The sequence below is a fragment of the Phocoena sinus genome, chromosome 16 (genome assembly GCF_008692025.1).
Source record: "Phocoena sinus isolate mPhoSin1 chromosome 16, mPhoSin1.pri, whole genome shotgun sequence".
Classification (NCBI taxonomy): domain Eukaryota; kingdom Metazoa; phylum Chordata; class Mammalia; order Artiodactyla; family Phocoenidae; genus Phocoena; species Phocoena sinus.
In genome coordinates, this window is record NC_045778.1 from 39876076 (window position 1) to 39892759 (window position 16684).

A 16684-nucleotide genomic window follows, 5' to 3' on the forward strand; every position below is an offset into this window, starting at 1 on the left:
GAACCTTGGGCCTCCAGCCTCCAAAGCTTATTCGATTTGAAATGCAGAGATTTTAAAGATAAAGCAGAGAGTTCAGCTCTGCATTGAGATGTAAAGAAGCCCTAGGAGAGCGGGTTGGGGTGAGACGGAAGACCAGTCCAGCCTGGCCCTGGGCATGCCTTCCCACCCTTTCGGATCAGTTCATGGGTATCTGTGTTCTGGAAGCCCGTCTAACATTTTTTTGAATTGGGGAAAATGTCTAATTTATTTTAATGAAGTACTGACAGACAGTGCTTTGCCCGGGGGCCTCCAGACCTGAGACTAAAGACAGGGTTAAACAAATACACAGGCCACTTTTAAATATTGTGCAGACTGAGAAAGATTCCTGTTTATTTCAACGTTATTAATGGTTCTACTAATTTTATCTAAGGGGGCACAGAGAAGAAAAAGTGGGGAAAAGAGAAAAGATAGGAAAAAAGAAGCGACAGAAGAAGAGAAAGGCTGCTCAGAAAAGGAAAAACTAGTTATCTGCCACCTCGAGAAGGACCACAGTGCACTCTGCTCTTGTGTCTCCCGGCGCTTTGTAAATCTGCCCTAACCCTCCTCCAGGGCAGAGCCCCTGCTTCCCGGGCGGGCGCTCAGACTTCCATGGGGGAGCAGCATTTTGCCGCCACTGTGGCCACCCCGGGTCCTGTATTTATGTGCTTTTTAGGGCCTTTCCTGGTCTGCTAAGTTAAGAAGAAAGTAGTTGTACAAAGACCGGGGTTGGAGTCTATGACACAGAGCCTGTGTGCTCAGGACTCTATCTAGAACAGCCTGGGACTCCGGGATGGCCCAGCGCTCCATCTAGAATGGCCCAGGGTCTCTCTCCAGCATCACCCTGGGCTGGTGAGCCTCCACCCTGCCCTCCGCTCCCTCTCTCGCAAGGCCCATGATCATGAGCGCTCAGAGCTCACACAGCTCCACACTCTTAAAATCTGCGTGCCCGTCTGAGGCCAGCGTGTGGCCACCTGGCCTGTGCACAGAGCGGCCTGCTGGCCCAGCAGCTGGCATCTCACCCAGCAAGGGCCATGTGCCTGATACCCTCTCACCTGCCACTGCCGGTGGCATCACTGCCTTTGCGGGGCAGAGCTGGCTGTGGCCATGCCATTTGCAGGCGATAACTGACTTCTTTCCCCAAATGCCTGCTGCCTGGCTCTCCACCACTCTGCCACCTGGGGTAGGACTTTTCTGGCCTCTCCCTCCCTGGGCCTGGGGCTGTATGAGCGGCTTTACCTCCAAGCTTGGGTGGGTTTCTTCAGACCGTGTGGGGAGAATGGCTGACAGCTCTGCATTTCCAGAGAGCAGTTGTGGAAATGCTTCTCAGGGAGCCTCTTCGCAGGGCAATTCCCTTTGTAGATTCTTTAAACGGGTCGCTGATGCAGAGGAGTTGTGTGAAGGGCCTGTAGCTCCGGGGACCCCTAGCCTATCCCCTTCCCCCTTCTGCGTGACCCCAAGTGATTAGGTTCTGGGATGCAGCTGCCTCAGTCCTCACTCACCACCCCGACCTCAACACACGTACACACGCAGATTCATGGCTGAGCTTTCTTGCCAAGTCTCTCTAATTTGGACTGGAAGGAGGGGGACCACAGGGGAGAGCAAGGCCCTGATTTCAGTAGTGCTTTGAAAAGGGAAACCTTGAATATCTACTCTTCTCCCCATCCCCCTGTCACACATGGACACACACTCACCCTGTACCCCAGACCCCTGGTCATAATTTCAGTACATGGATCCAGAAAGACGACATGGTTGAAGGACGGGGCACATGGATTTCAGGAGAAGAAACCCAAGGTCCTTGCCTGTCACCTGGGTCACAGAGCGCTGTGTCCCCCTCACGCTTTAGTGCGCTCCTTTTAGTTGCAGCATAAGGAATTACAGCCATTACTTTTCCTCACTGGAGAAGTGTCCCCCTAGGGCACTGTAGCCAAAGACTTTTACTTCCCATTGCCATCCCTTGTACCTGGCTAACTCCCCCAGCCTGTGGCCCTCTTGCCAGCAACAGGGATGGCAGGCCTGCTCCCGGGCGTGTGGGTTGCCCACTTACCTCATCCTGCCTGTGGTGCCTCCGAAGGCCTCTGGATGGCTGCTGGGCTACCCAGGGCTGCAGTCCTTTCCGTGGAAGCCAGCAGCAGTTCTTGTCTGCAGGACCTTGGCCAGGGTAGCGCTACTCTTACAAAAGCACCTGCAGAGGGTCAGACCTGTGACTCCACGCTCCCTTTTTCACACCGTAGGAGTAGTACATTTCTGTGCCAGAGAGGGTGACAGGTCTGTTCTGGGAGAGCTGTTTGTCCTGTAGCAGCTGTGGGTCAAGCTATTGCTTCCCTGAGGTAAGCAATAGCTTACAAACTGCTTTCTGCAGTGCCCAGGGAGACAGCATGTGCCACCTCTCCGGGGGAAGCCGAGGCTGCGGGGACTCGGAGGGTTGGACCCACATTAGAAAACATAGGCAAGCCCCTTTCTGTCCTTATATGACTCCATTGGCCCTGGGGCCTCACTGTATCTGACCAGCGGGCCTCAGCCCCGCTGAAGGCAGGGTCGCCGTGGAAGAGCCGAAGAGCTGGACCTCCATTCCGTTGTGGGTTGAAACTGACTAGGCAGCGCTCGCGCGTCTGCCACCAGGTGCGCATGCGCGGTCCCAGTGCCGGCTGCTTGGGCGCCTAGCTCCGGGGCCGCTCCGCCGCGCCAGCCCAGAGGTCCTGGGGCTTAATGTCTGTGCTGGGCTAAGGCATCGCACTTCGTCCTGCCTTGTGACCACTGTGCCATGCCATCTCCGTGCCCTTGTTCGTCCATCCGCCCTGTGCTTGCTGTGCCCACCTGCCCTCTCTGCTTCCCGCCTTCCATCCGTCCTTCGCTTCTGCCATGCTGTCTCTCTCATTTCAGTCCCCCTGCTCAGAGTCTCGGAAGGCAGAAGCACCACAGAGATTTGGAAATCAGGGGTGTGTCCCCGGCTGGAGCGGGGCTCAGCGTCTCAGGTGTGCGGCCCGGCCACTGCAGGAACCCGCCTTAATGGTGTCTCCCTCTGTTCTTGTTAACAGGAGGTTCAAGATGTGAGAGGCGCAGGTTGGGTCAGACGCCTGAGGAAACCTTACAGTAGGAGCCCAGGTCTGAAATCAGAGTTAGGAAGGGTCTGTAGCTAGCCACTCCCCTGCACCCAGGCAGGCCTGAATGCATTTCCAAGGGCCTTGTCTTGCACAGTTTGCCTTACTTCACCATTTGATTATGTAGCAAAATATATGGCGTTTATTTCTCATTTAGTCTGATTATCCAGTGTCACTGGCGACAGATAGGAACTTAGATTAAGGCCATTCTTTTACCTGCTTTGTTATAATATCCATCCCAGAGCCCCTTATCTAGCCAGAGGTTTCTGAGCTGTGCAGGCTGGAACCCCAGACGGAGGGAACCTTGCCCACATCACCGTGTCCAGGGTGGAGAGCCACCAGGAGGTGTCAGCACCAGTCAGCGTGGGCAGACCTTAGTGAAGGCTGCCCTGTGCAGGGGCAGAGGGGTCGGGGAGAGGTTCTGGGGAGCCAGGCAGGAGCCTCACCCTTCCTCAGGGTGAGAGCAGGGTTCTGCCTCTTTGGCGAGTACCGCAGGGCTTCCCTGAGCTGAGGCGGGCAGGAGTGCGAGGCCAGGGTAGGGTGAGATTCACCCCTCATCCCAAGCTCTCCTCTACATCCCATCACGTCCTTCTCATCATTCTCTCTCTCCTCCATCATCATGTGTATCCAAGACTGTCTCCATGACCCAGGAAAAGGACTCTCTCAAGAGCAAAGCTTTACTTTAAACTGGGCACCAAGAAGTAAATCAAAATGTCTCGTGTTACCCGGTCCTGAAAGCACTGTGCACGTCTGTGGCTTGTTTGGAATATTGTCCATTGTCCAATCCTGTGTTTTTGTTCAAAGCCGATGTCCTCGGTGCATGCACTGTCAGTTCCTCAAATGCAAAGCCTGAGAGTGAGGAGATGCCCCTTGGGGCCTTTGACCAGGTTTTTGATTAGGGCTGTGATCCTTTTGGATGGAACCTTGTTTTCCCCATGATCACAAACCCATGTTGGATCAACAGAGCCCAAGGGAATTCGGTTTGCTGCAGTATGACCTTCGAGGATGCAGACCCTCAAGGCGTCTATAATTGTTGGTACCTCAGAACTACAGAGAGTTTTGTCTTCACGGTGTCAGCACTGTTTGGGGAATAACAAGGAAAGAATTTTCAACTTTTTCTTGGTTTTGAAAGCCCAATCCCTAAAATAATCAATCCTGGACTTGAAGATTCCTTCCCGATTAAAATCTAACCTCATTTTTTTCCCCATTTGATGATTCCATCATCTCTTAACTTTGCACAGCGGCCCCTGGACCTTCTCTGCTGCCGCTGTCATCTTGTGCTTACAGGATGTCCAGCAGGGCATTCCTCTTAGAAAAGAATGGGCTGGTTGGGAAAGTAGCTTAAAATTCCTGACATTTAGGTTGTTTCCCTTTATTGAGAGCGGTTTGTAGAGCTGCATTAAACAGTTTAAAACTCTCACTTTCTGAAAAGGAGGCACTTGAGGGCTTTTGGCTTGTTTTGTTTTTCATTTGGTCTCACTAATACTTTTCCCCTCTGGTTAAGTTTTTTTTTAATTAAGAAAGTAGAAAAAAGAAGGGCAAAACCAGGAAATGTATCAACTGACAGGATGATGTAAACAACGTGCAGAAAGGATATTCTTGTAAAATAATCTTGAATTGTAGGTGTTCTCAGATTTAATAATCTTTGGGTTATCAGTAACATGTGTTAGGCATTTCCATAAATATGACTTTAAATTAGATCTTCATGCAAATAGACGCAAATCCATCAGCCAAACAAAAATTCACATCCTCAAACCAGCTTTGTTATATTGAAAACAATGGAGTATGGAGGGGCCTTTATTAGTTATAAGGGATACAGAGCTGGTTTCAAAACCCTCTTCTGAAGTTAACCTGTCACTACAGGCCTTCTGAATTATACATGAAATTGATCTAATTTTCAGTGGGAGGGTCATTTTCCAAGTAATTCAAGACATTTTAAAATCATATGGAAAATTTGGAATTATCATCCCCTGGAGCCCATGAACCAGAGCCATTAAATCTCTTTCTCCAAGAAAATTAACATGGCCCTAAATAAATCTTGACTACAGTTAAGAATAATTTTTGTTTCTCCCCTATAGGGGGAAAAATAGATAAGAGGAGAAACTGCAGGAAAAATGATTTGTGTGACAATCCCTCTACTTGCAATCTGCTCCTAAGTGGAGACTGCCCAGCTAAAGCAAATATGCATTTAAATAGTCCATTTGCAAAGGAAAAGGCTCTCCTGATCCCCTTTTGCTTTCAAAATACAAGTTCCGTGGATCACTTTGATTAGGGGTCACCTAGCTGTTCTTCCTGGTCCAGTGCTGCCTCTACCTGACCTTCCCTTGGGCTCCGTGTAACCTCCAGGGTGGTCCTCCACTGCCAGCCTTTGCATCAGGACCCAGGCAGAGAAGACTTGGGGGGACTGAACCCACAGACGTGCTGTGTGTTGGAATCCGAATCTGTGCCTTGTGTTGTTTTGCACCGTTCTTTGTCCCACTCCGGCCAGGTGCTGAGACCCCAGCGAGGCACACGAAGGACCCTCTGCTTATCTGCCTGTTCTCCAGAGAAAGGAGGGCCAGCTTTGAGCAGAGGGCCTGAGTTAGCAAAAGGTTGCAGTCCCCACTGTGTGAAGTCCAGAGAACTTCTAAGCCTTTTCACTTGATCCGATTTGACCTTCCTTTTCTGACCGCCCCCTGGTGTTATCACTATGGGATCTCTCACTGGGAGTTCATCACCTTTCCCAGGTGGTGCATCCTTTTGTAGCTGGATGAGAATGGTGGGGTCCTGATCTCTCTACACATATTCCCTGGGAAATTTCCCATCCCTGGGAAATGTTCCCTGGAAACCTTCAAGTCCCCTAAGGAGACCACTGACATTGTCAAGTTGAAAAATCCCATAGACTGTTACTCTGCAACCTCGCTGGACTCTCAGTCTCTGAGCGGTGATGGATGGGTTCAGTGTTAAATGCGATAAATACTGTATTTTGTATTGTTTAAACTGCATCTCCCACATAATGTGAAAATGGTCCAGGAGAAGGCAGCTTTCTATATGCAGTGTGCTTTTTTTTTTAACAAGTAACAACTCCTTTTGAGAAACAACAATTTCTACTTTGAAGTCATATCAATAAAAAGCTGTATATGCACTTATAATTTTCCTAATAAAGACATGTACTCAAATGTAGCAGCCAACGGTTTGAAATTAGTGTTACCATTTGGAACTCTCCAGACTTGGTTTTTCTTCCTCAAACCCAACACGGAGGGGTTATGTAATTCTAGCTGCAATAGTCAGTGAAAAACAGGCCATTGTAACCATACTCATCATAGGCAAGAATTCTGGGGGCAGACTTGCGTCTCCTAGTCTGTGTACTTAGCAGGGGGAAAGGCTCTGCCTTTGCTCTCTAAAGGCGAGCCAGCCCGCTACTCCAGAAGGGATAGTTTTGTGCAAGGGCCTGGGTGTTTGCCTGTCAGCCGTGGGGAAAGAAACTTCCACTCTGTACTTCTCAGGCTTAGTAGAAGGCAACAGAGGCCCCGTCCCTGAAGGCATGGCCAAATACCCAGCATCTTTTATATTTTCTGTCCTGCACCGGGGCCTCTGCTGGAAGCCAGTTGCTGATTCAGCCAGCAGTGTCCTGAATACTGGGGACAGGGGCTGAGCCCAACAGACAGGGTTCTGTCCTCACAGAGGTCGGTCAGCCTTTCCCACTTTCCACCACATCCTCTCTGATCCAGTCAACCATGCTGGAAAGGAGAAGCCAGCACAAAGCCCCCAAAGCCAGATTGTTCTGTCCTCCAGACCCTCTTGCCCACATGCCCAGATGTGACCACGTCACCCCTGTGCTCAGTACATCCCGGGTACTTCTAGGGTGACTGCGATGTGGTTACCAAGTTGCAGATGAACTGGAGGAAGAAGGATTAGAGAGACCATGTCAAGAGGCAGCGTGGCGTCCTGGGACAGGCGTGGGAGTGAGGATTAGCAGGCCAGTGCTTGAATCCTGGTCTTCTCTCTGCTTACTGAGCGACTTGAGACCCTGGCCTGACTCTCAGTCTCCCCATATAACGCTGGAGCTTAGAATCACCAAGAGTTGTGAGGATTAGACTGGGATCCTTCTCTCTCACCCCACTGCTCCCCGGGGTCCACAGTGTTGGGATAAGATCCTGCCTGCCTCTGCTTAGACCCTCAGCAAAGCTCTGGTACCAGCTGGAGCGCAAAGTGATCTTAGAAGTTGAGCTTCACCCGCTTAGCCAACAGATGGGGGAAGTCTGTTGGTTGGGTCTTGTAGGTGTCCCGGCGCCTGCGTGGTGCTGGTCCCAGCATGTCCCACCACTATCCTGGCAGCAGGAACTCACAACCTAACCTCTGGATGAATTCCATGGACTGATGTTGACTCTTCAGAATGACGTTGCATTAAAAAATAATAATAATAAATAACTGGATCCACGTCCCATCATGCTTTACACAGCGGATGGCCCTCATCTAGCCAGCCAACAATACCTGCCACGCCAGGCCCGGTACTAGGTGGGTAGTATGGATACTGTGGTGAGCAAGCTGGCGTGCCCCCTGATTTCAGGGAGCCTGTAGTCTGGGGGACTGTCTTGCAATTAAGTGAGCATTTTCGTAAAGCTTGGTCATGTAGGTCAGGGTGCATCCAGGGGTCAGGGAAGCTTAGAGCACCATCGAGGGCTCCTTTAAAAGAAGTGCTGCTGAAGCTGACACCTGAGAGAAGTAGATTATTTCCAGGGAGGGGAGTATCCACTGACCCATGAGGACTGCCCTTGTGAGCCCACATGGTGTCCTGCTGTGAGTTAGAAATGGGAGCTTATTCTGCCAGGGACGCAGCTCCCACGGGAAGCCCAGCGTGACGGCAGAGAGAGCTGGATTTCAGCCCCTCACTCCCCTGCTGCACCCTTGCGTAAGGCACAGACTGTACACGGCGGCTGAGAAGGCCTGGGCCCCCCACGCGGATGGGGTCCTGACAGATGGGAAACATGATAAAGGGGTGCCCTCGGTACAGCTGACTGCATGGTTTAGACACCTGACCCTGGCTGCCCGGTCCAGTTTTCTGCCCCAGGAGTGCAGAGTTGTGATTCACACTTCATCGGGTTCTCCGGGTTTCTCTGGGCCTACAGCTGAGAGCCTTGTTCTCGGGAGTGTGGGTAGCTGGAGAGAGAGAGAGACGTAGAGGGAGCTACAACTGGATGAAACAGATTCAGGGAGAGAAGGGGGGTGAGAGGGCAGGAGGCCCTAGATGCAGGTGAGAAGTAGAGAGGGAGGTCCAGCCACACTCCCTGTCCTCGGCTTCTGTGTGTTCCAGATAAATCCCTCTCAAGAGCTAGGATGAGGATTTCTGCTAATTACACCCAAATAACCATCATTGGAGGCAATTAGACAGGCATAGGGGGCAAGGCAGGTGGGGAGCAATGAGGCTCTGGACATGGGCTCGCACTTGCACAAGGAATCATTTTGGAGACCTCCCTACCTCCTCCCCAGCCTCCCCAGGGGTCTTTTCTGGGGTTTGTCCCTGGCTTCAGCTTGAACTCCAAGGAAAGACCCCTCAGGCCTGTGCTTGCTACCTTGTTAAGACTGATGAATGACCCAGAAGCATCCCTAAGCCCCTCCCCCCATAAAAAGGTACACAGATTCTGTTTAGGACCAAGATGCTCTTCCTTCCCTGAAAAGCACCAACCCAACCTGCCCAGCATAAACTGTGGTGAGATGGCTGAGCCATCAGCCTGTGGAGAGCGCTAGCCCAACCCCAGATGTGTGGAGGGGAGGCTGCAGTCCACCCGCAGCCTATGTGTCCAATGAGAACAAACTGGGACAATGGATTCTCAAGTGCATCCATCCCCAGGGCATCCCCTGCCGGGCTGCAGGCTCTGTAATGTCCTGTTGGGGATGGGGGAGCTCTGTGGTGAAGAGTGCTTGTCATAGTGGGTGTTTATAAAACATTTGATATGTGAGCTGATGTCCTCGAGTTGTGAGGCATCAACAGACCCTAGCAGCAGCTTCCCGGGCAAGCCACAACCAAGCCCTGGTGTTCCTACCTGGCACTGGAGCTAATCTCAAATTCCAAGGAGGTTGTTCTGCTAAGTTTCCAGAAGTTAACACTCATTTTAGAGCAAATGAATTGCAGCTACCTCTCGGCCCGTGAAACCAAACAGAAACATAGCAGAGTGAAGCCCTAGATGGAGGGGGGAGAGTAGAGTGGCAAGGGGTGCTTATGGGTGGGAGGAGGCTTGGATTTGTAGTGAAAGCGAGTAGCTGCGGATTGCTGTATGACCCATCCCCAGTTCAATCTAACTCAGTGCACAGGCCGCCTGCCTGCATCTCTGTAGCTGACTGGAGCTCAGAGAAAAAAGTACATCCCCGCCATCCGGTCTGTTTAAATTCCTGACACTCACCACAAGTGGATCCTTAGTGCCGCCCGGATGCTACCACACTTCCCTGTTCCATTTCTCCTACTTCTCCTGGGTGCTGATTCCACACTTTCCTCTCTCTTTAAGTCTTCATCCCCCTCTCCCTCCACACTCCCAGCTGATGGTCTGGCTTCTATGTCAGAATGAAAGGAAGAGGTAAGAAGGGCATTTCCGTGAGTTTCCCCTCTCGTCCACTGTCTGTGCATCCTGTACCCACTGTCCCTGCTGTCACCTGGGAGTGGTGCCAAGTGCTTCTCACCTGCAAAAGAACATTTCTCCTAACTTCCCCCGTCTCCTACACCATCAATCTTTCACTGTCTCCGTCATGCCAACATGCTATGATAGCTCCCTTGGAAAGCAAAACAAAACAAAGCAAAAATAAAAACAGCCTCTATACTGTATCTTCTACCCCTAGGTCCCCCTACAACTTCTACAGTATTTCTGTTTCTTATCACACAAAAGTCCTCAGAAAAGTTGCCTGTATTTCCTATGTCCACCTCCTCTCCCCCTCTCTCTCTTATCCTTCCTGAACCCACCCTACCACTCACTCCACTAGAGCTGCTCTTTGTCGAGGGCGTCATTGAGCCCCGTTGGGAAATCGAATGGTCGGTTATCAGTCCTCAGCTTCTTCAGTCTCTTGGCATCATTGGACATCGTGGAACACCCTCCTGGAAACACGTTTTCTGGTTGGCTCTCAGGAGACCACTCCTGACTGTTTCTTTGGCTTCACGCCTTCTCGTGTCTTTGCTGCTTCCTTCTCATCCTCCAGACGTCATCCAGACAGGAACGCCCCGGTACTCAGTCCTCAGATGCTCTTCTTAAGCACCAGGTGAACTCACTCACTCTCTTGGCCTTGAACTCCATGTGAAGGTTAAGGAAACCAGTGATCTCTGTCCTGGACTCTCACCTTGTAAACTCAGCACCTCCTCTGAAATTTACCATATGCAAAATGAAACTGCTAATTCCCAATTTTCCCCCAACCTGCTCATCCCGATTTCTGCAAATAACAGCTCTATTTCTTCCAGTTGCTCAGGCCAAAACCTTTTAATTATCTTTGATTTACTGTATTATCTTACAGCCCTCAGCTAAACCATAACCAAACCCAATTAGTTGCCTTCAAAATATATCCAGAACCCAATCACCATGCTACCATCTGATCCAAGCCACAGTCATCTCCTCTTTGAATCCTTACACTAGCCCCTAAGCTGGCCCACCGTCATGTCCTGCAGTGTCATCTCAACAGCAGCAAGGGTGGCCGGGCATGGTGATGTCACTCCTACTCAGACCCTCCAGCGGCCAACAGAGGCTTACACCTGCGGGCCCCTGTCATCTCTCTGATGTCACCTCTCTCTACTCTGGCCACGCTGGCCTCCTCTCCCTTGAACTGCCCCTGGCAGAGGACCTTTGCACTTGGTGGTCTCTGCCTAGAAACCACAGGGTTTACCCCCTCCCTTCCTTCCATCTCTGATCGCCATCACCTTGTCAGAAAAGCCTTTGCAGACCCCCGATCCTGTACAGCAGCTCCTCACCTGCATGTACCCTGGCACCTTATCCTGCTTTTTCCTGTCCACAGCACCACCTGCCCTGTTTACTTGCTTGCGGACTGCTTCCCCACAGGAGACGTTTAATACCACGCAGGAAGAGAGGGGCTTGGTCTGTTTCACTCACTAATTATTCTTCTTTGCGGCTGGTACATAGAAGGTACTAAAGAAATACTTTTTGAATGACTACCTGATAAATCAACAGGGTGCTAACATATGGGATGTTTTCTTTGCTTACCTCTAAAATAAAGATAGCAATGCTCCCAAGGTTGTGCGTTCATTCATGCACCCAAGGTCACACTGGTAAGTCATTACTTGCATCCAATTCATCTTACTCTACTGTCCGTGTGTCCGTGGTCACACACATGACCCTTCTCTAGAATCCCCTGTGCCTGACCCTTCCCCCTGAAGTCCCCATCACATGAAGAACTATAGTGGTTCGTTTCCTGTGAGTCCAGATTAAAGAATCATCCCTTTCCCCAGAGGCCCCTCCTTCTGAGCGTTCCTCCCCGCTGTGAGGATCTGCACACACTCCCTGTGCAGATCACAGGGGCAGTGAGTGCTGGGCTGGGGTCCAGTTGGCCTGGGCTCTGCAGCCGGGGGCTCAGGGGGAGGACGGCCACAGCCAGTACAGGTCCCCAGGGACGAGATCTCTGCTGCTGGCGCTTCATCACAGGCAGTGGATGGCTGGCCAGACCTTAGGACCCAGCAAGAACCCTAGAGGAGCACGATTCCCGAAATACTGAGCAGAAAAGAACAATCTACAGGGATCAGCTACAGGAAACTGAGGCTGTGTGACCACAAATGGACACGAGTGGGAAGTGACAGGCTGGAGGGGTTCCAACCTCCATAACCATCAGGATTCCCTGCCTCATTTCTAGGGATGCCCATGTCTTTCCCACTGCCCTTCCCAAGTGCAGGGCTCCAGGTACCTGGATGCTGCTGGCTTGGCCTGAAGGCGGATGCTGGCAGCCAGACCCAGGAGGAGGTAAGGCCAGGGGCTGAGAGCTCAGGAAGGTGGGTGGCAGCAGGGACTGTGCTCAGCTTTCCTGAGCAGCAACCAAGCACTGCAACTGCAGCTGGAGAAGTTGCTCAGGGGAAGGGGTGACCTGTCAGCCTAGAAGGCCCCAGATGCAGCCACAGGCTCTCACCTTGTCCTGGCCTCTTCCCGGGCATTTTCCTGAACACGGGAACATCAGCCCAGGTCACACAGCCTTGTAGGCCGTGAGGAAACAACCATTCTGAGCATTCCTGAGCTGTGGGGGAGGGGACTGTCCTTCCGGCCACTGTGGGAACCCCCAGCACCAAGCCAAGTCCTTGGCACCTAGGCACGAGGCCTGTGAGGGACCAGCTCTTTCCAGTTCTTCCCCTGATAGATCACCTGCCCAGCCAAGGCCTGCCCCCTGCTCAGGAGGCCAAGGGGAACCAGAGGCTAATGCATTCACCATGCGTTTCCTTATGTGGGCAGGACAGAGTTCCCAGTGGGGAAAAACAAACCCCTTGGTCAGGTGCTTTCCATCCTGCTGACATTTCTGGTGCAGCCTGTACCTGCCAGGCCCATAGCAGTACTTTCTAGGCATGGTCTTCTTGTCCTCCCAACAATCCCACGAGAGACCAGCCCTCTCCCGTGTGATGGACACAGGCACCAAGGTCTGGGGTGGCCATGGAGCCTTCATGCCTCAGAGCTGGGACGTGGAGATGGCAGATCTGATCCTGGGCATTTTGGCTCCAGTGCACCAGACAACCCGTCCTTGCTGTTTGCAAAGCAGGGCCCCAGGCAGAGGTGGTGCGCAAGGGCTGCCGGGTTTCAGATCCTTTCTGCCCAATATGGCCCAAGCGTATTTCCAGACCCCAAATGAGAATCCATTTAGAAGAAATGCTAGGCAAACTCTGGCTGTGATGTCAGTATAGCCTGTCAGAAGCAGCAGTTTTTAAAAATGAAATAGCACTGAATAGAAAAGAAGAGAATAAATTGGAAAATGTGGGAATATGTCACACTTACTAAAGGGAAGAACAATTCACACTCGTGTGGGTATGTGTGTGTGTGTATTTCATAATGTCAAGTGCAATTTTTATTGTAGACAGTGGTCAAAAGTATACTGGTCTTGTGTACATACAACCCAGTGATGAATGTGTCTCACCCTCCCTGAGTAGAAGGAAAGAAGTTAGAGGATAGCACTAGATTTCCTTGATTTAATGAGTTAAAAAAATTCTTATGTTTCTAAAATGAGGATGCAGTAATAATAACAGTATGTATCAAATGGCTACTTACTTTTTTTTTCTTTCCTAAAGAGCTGTAGGCTTCTCTAGAATAGCAAAATCAGATCTAATCCACAGTGTACTTTTCTGGCCCATGTTCTCAAGTGGCAGGGGGGCAGGAGCCAGATCGCCATCATTATGCCTTTCCAGGGAGTCCAGTTCCAAAGGAGACCCCAACTGACCTCCCCAAGCCTGGTCTGTACTCAGGAAGCCCAAGGAGCAAGGGCCTGGAGCCTAGGTTCCAGAGAGGGTAGGGCCTGAACCTCAAGGTTCCCAAAGAGCGAAGCCAGAGGGAGTAGTCCCCCGGGCAATAAAGAGTATCGGTGATGCTGTTAAGATGCCCTTTCAGGGTCCTCACAAATGGAGTGATCCTGGCCCCTGATGTGCTCAAACAGTCCCAGTGTCTGCCTATTGTCCCAACAAAATCACTAATAGTGCCCTTTCTCTCTCAGAATGTCCTAGTTTGAATGATAAATTATATGGCCGCCTTATCAAAGGATGAATGTGTGGACTCCGCTAAGCTCATGCCTGCTTCTCCCAGCCCTCGTTCCCCTCCCTTCCCTTCAGGAAAGCCTGAACAAGCCTCAGGTCCCTGTCCCACTTCCTCCCCTGGCCCTCATCTCCTCTGCTCACCCAAACCGGAGCTGCTTTCTGGGCTATCTGAATCCCTGGCCCAGCCTTGGGCCCCTCATTCTCCCCAGAGGTCAGGTACAAGATAGGGCGGCTGGCCCAGGAAGAGGAGACATCACAATCCACAGAGCTTTTGAAGAGTCACTGGACCCACAGTCAATGCCCACCTGTCCCAGACCACACTGGGGACCCAGGGAAGCCTCTGTACCTCCCTGAGCCCTGGTCTCCTTGTCTGTGGTTCCTCATCTGGAGCTCACAGAGAGGGGAGAAGGGACAACCCTGGATTGCCCTGGAGGTGGGCAGGGCAGGCGCCTGAGTGCAGGGAAGGTACCAACGTTGCATTCACTGCATCTTCCTTGTGCCCGGCACACAACACACACTAATGGGTGCTCACTGCAAGGGAGATGGTGTTCCTATTTTGCATATCAGAAAAGTCGAGTTAAGCACTTTCCAAAGCCATGTGTGTAAAAGTAACAGAACCTTGAGTCTCCACATGTTTTATTGCACCATCTGTATCACCAGTTAGTCCTCCTTCCTGTGTGTCTCAGAAGTAACCATCAGCCGTGGAGGGATGAAAGGGAGGTGCTGGGGTGGGGAGGGGTTATGATGACAGGAGGGAGTCACCTTGAGCCTAAAAGGCAGTGGACACTCTTTCACCATCCACTTAGTTGGGGGCTGCCCAGGGATAGAGGGGTGACGTGATTGCGACTCTCATGGGGTCTGCACATGCAACGTATGCAGAAGTGTCTCCTGGACGTGACCCTGTTGACTGACATACCCCCAGCCACGCGCAGCCGTGGGCTCAGGGGTGTGGGTGGAAGAAATGCATTCTTGGGTTGGAAAAGGAGGGGTGGGGGTTAGACCTTGCCCTGAGCAGGAGGCATGGAGGGAGCCAAGGTAGAGGCTGATAAAGAATAACAGGAACAACAAGGACAAAAATGACGCCCGCTAACGTTCCCCACATGCTGATTATGTGCCACACAGGGCTGGCTGCTCTAGGTCTGCGACCTCATTCAAGCTGGGAGAAAGGGAGTGAGTTGCTCAGGGACAGGCAGGATCAGTGGCAGACGCGGACCAGATCCACCCATCTCTGCATGGTGTGGGTTTGAAGGCTAGCAATGGGGGCTTTGCAGCTTGATATGCTGGGTTCCAGGGAGTGCAGTGCTGGGCTGGGGTTCCCCTCCGTATCTTTGCCCCTCAAAGCTGCCAGCATGAGACCCTTTCATTTTTCAGGGCTGCCTCCCACGTCCTCCATTAGTAATCAAACCCATATCTTTATGAAGTGCCAGGGGCTCTTGGTAACGTTCATCCCCTCAGCTGTCTGTGTTGAGGGTGTTCCTTTGCTGGAGACCAGGCTGGGATAAAGGGTTAAAGCCCCCCCCACCCCACCCTTCAGCTTTTTCCCTAGGGCTGTCTCCCAGTGGGCTCCTCCTGGGGTGGCCTGGGCTGTTTGAAGTACCCAGGGCAGGATGTTCTCGTGAAGCCAGGATTCAGGAATTTTTTCAGGTTCATGTGGTTAGGCTCTGTCCTTGGCCGTAGGGTACACAGGCCCACAGTCCACCCACCCTGGGCCCAGCCTGTTGTTTCCTTTCCCTTCCTCATCCCCATGCTGCTCTCTGTCTGTAGTCTCACCCCATCCACAGGGACCCCAGCTCCTAGCTCAGCCCTTCTCCAAGATTTCCCACTCATCCAGGGCTTTGGGCCCTGTTCCCCTGGGCCCATCATCAAGAGTCACCAGCTCTGCCCAATTTCATGGAAATTTCCAGCTCCTAAGTCTCCATCTTGGGTCCACCACTCACTCATCGCAAGAAATTTTAATTACTTGCTGAAGAAAATATTTAAACAAACAACTGAGGTTATGTAATTGCCACTGGCTGCAGCTCCCTGACCCGCAGCTCTGGAAGCGTTGGGACGACTGTGATCTGGGCTGGACCCAGAAAGAGTTGCCCATCCCTGTGACATTTCAGCACACATGGTACATCTGATTATAAGTCTGCTGATGAGGATGTGGTTTGAAAATCATTTTTGCTCCTTTATCTTGAACTGAAATTCTTTTATCTGGATTTTACCATTGCTTAATTTTGCTGAGGGCTCACAAACCACAGATCTTTACAGTGCTGAACATATGTATTCTTGGGAGTTCAAATTCCCAACTTTCATCCTTCACTCCCAACTGTTCCAGCTTCAGCAATTTCATTTCACCAGCTGTCCTGCCAGGGGACCCCAGCACCACCTCATGCCAGTGTTACAGATCCTTTCTCAGAGCAGCCAGATGGCCTCCTATGCAAAAAAAATTTTTTAATTAAAAATGGTTTCCAAGTAAAATAAGACAGGCATACAGAGTCTTCCACCTCGTCCCCTCAACCTAAGCCACTCACCGCTCAAACTGGTCTCCACCCAGAGGTTGCTTAGAAACACGTACAGAATGTCCAAGGCAGCTTGGAAATGACTTGCATCTCTTCTCCCAACACACACCGTGGGCTGTTTTACAGGAATCAGATCAAAGTGGAACAAACTTGTGAAGTTTCCAGCAACTAAATGCAACTTCCCCATTGTTTTCGCTGACATGCTCGCACGATTCACTATCAAAGTGAAACAAAAGACAGAAGGCATCTTTGGCGGGTTAGGGCTTGGAATTGTGGCTGGAATTAAAGACACATGAGAAATCCCGTCTCAGGGACCCAGCCAAACCCAAACTGAATGAGTCAGGGAGCTGCTGCCAACCTTTGGGAGTAACTCCAGA

At 51.4% G+C, this 16684-nt stretch overlaps 1 protein-coding gene across 4 annotated transcripts in view; it reads left to right on the forward strand.

The window, feature by feature from the left end:
* Positions 1-16684, forward strand: part of CXCL12 (C-X-C motif chemokine ligand 12) — a 28145-nt gene that overhangs the window by 8687 nt on the left and 2774 nt on the right. The window contains exon 4 of one of the 4 annotated variants that reach the window (XM_032609193.1): positions 11085-11154. The exons of 1 other annotated variant lie outside the window; for it this stretch is intronic. In XM_032609193.1, the coding sequence (XP_032465084.1) occupies positions 11085-11139 (55 nt within the window). In that variant the 3' untranslated portion in view covers positions 11140-11154. 2 more of the 4 variants (XM_032609195.1, XM_032609194.1) reach the window with 2 other exon arrangements.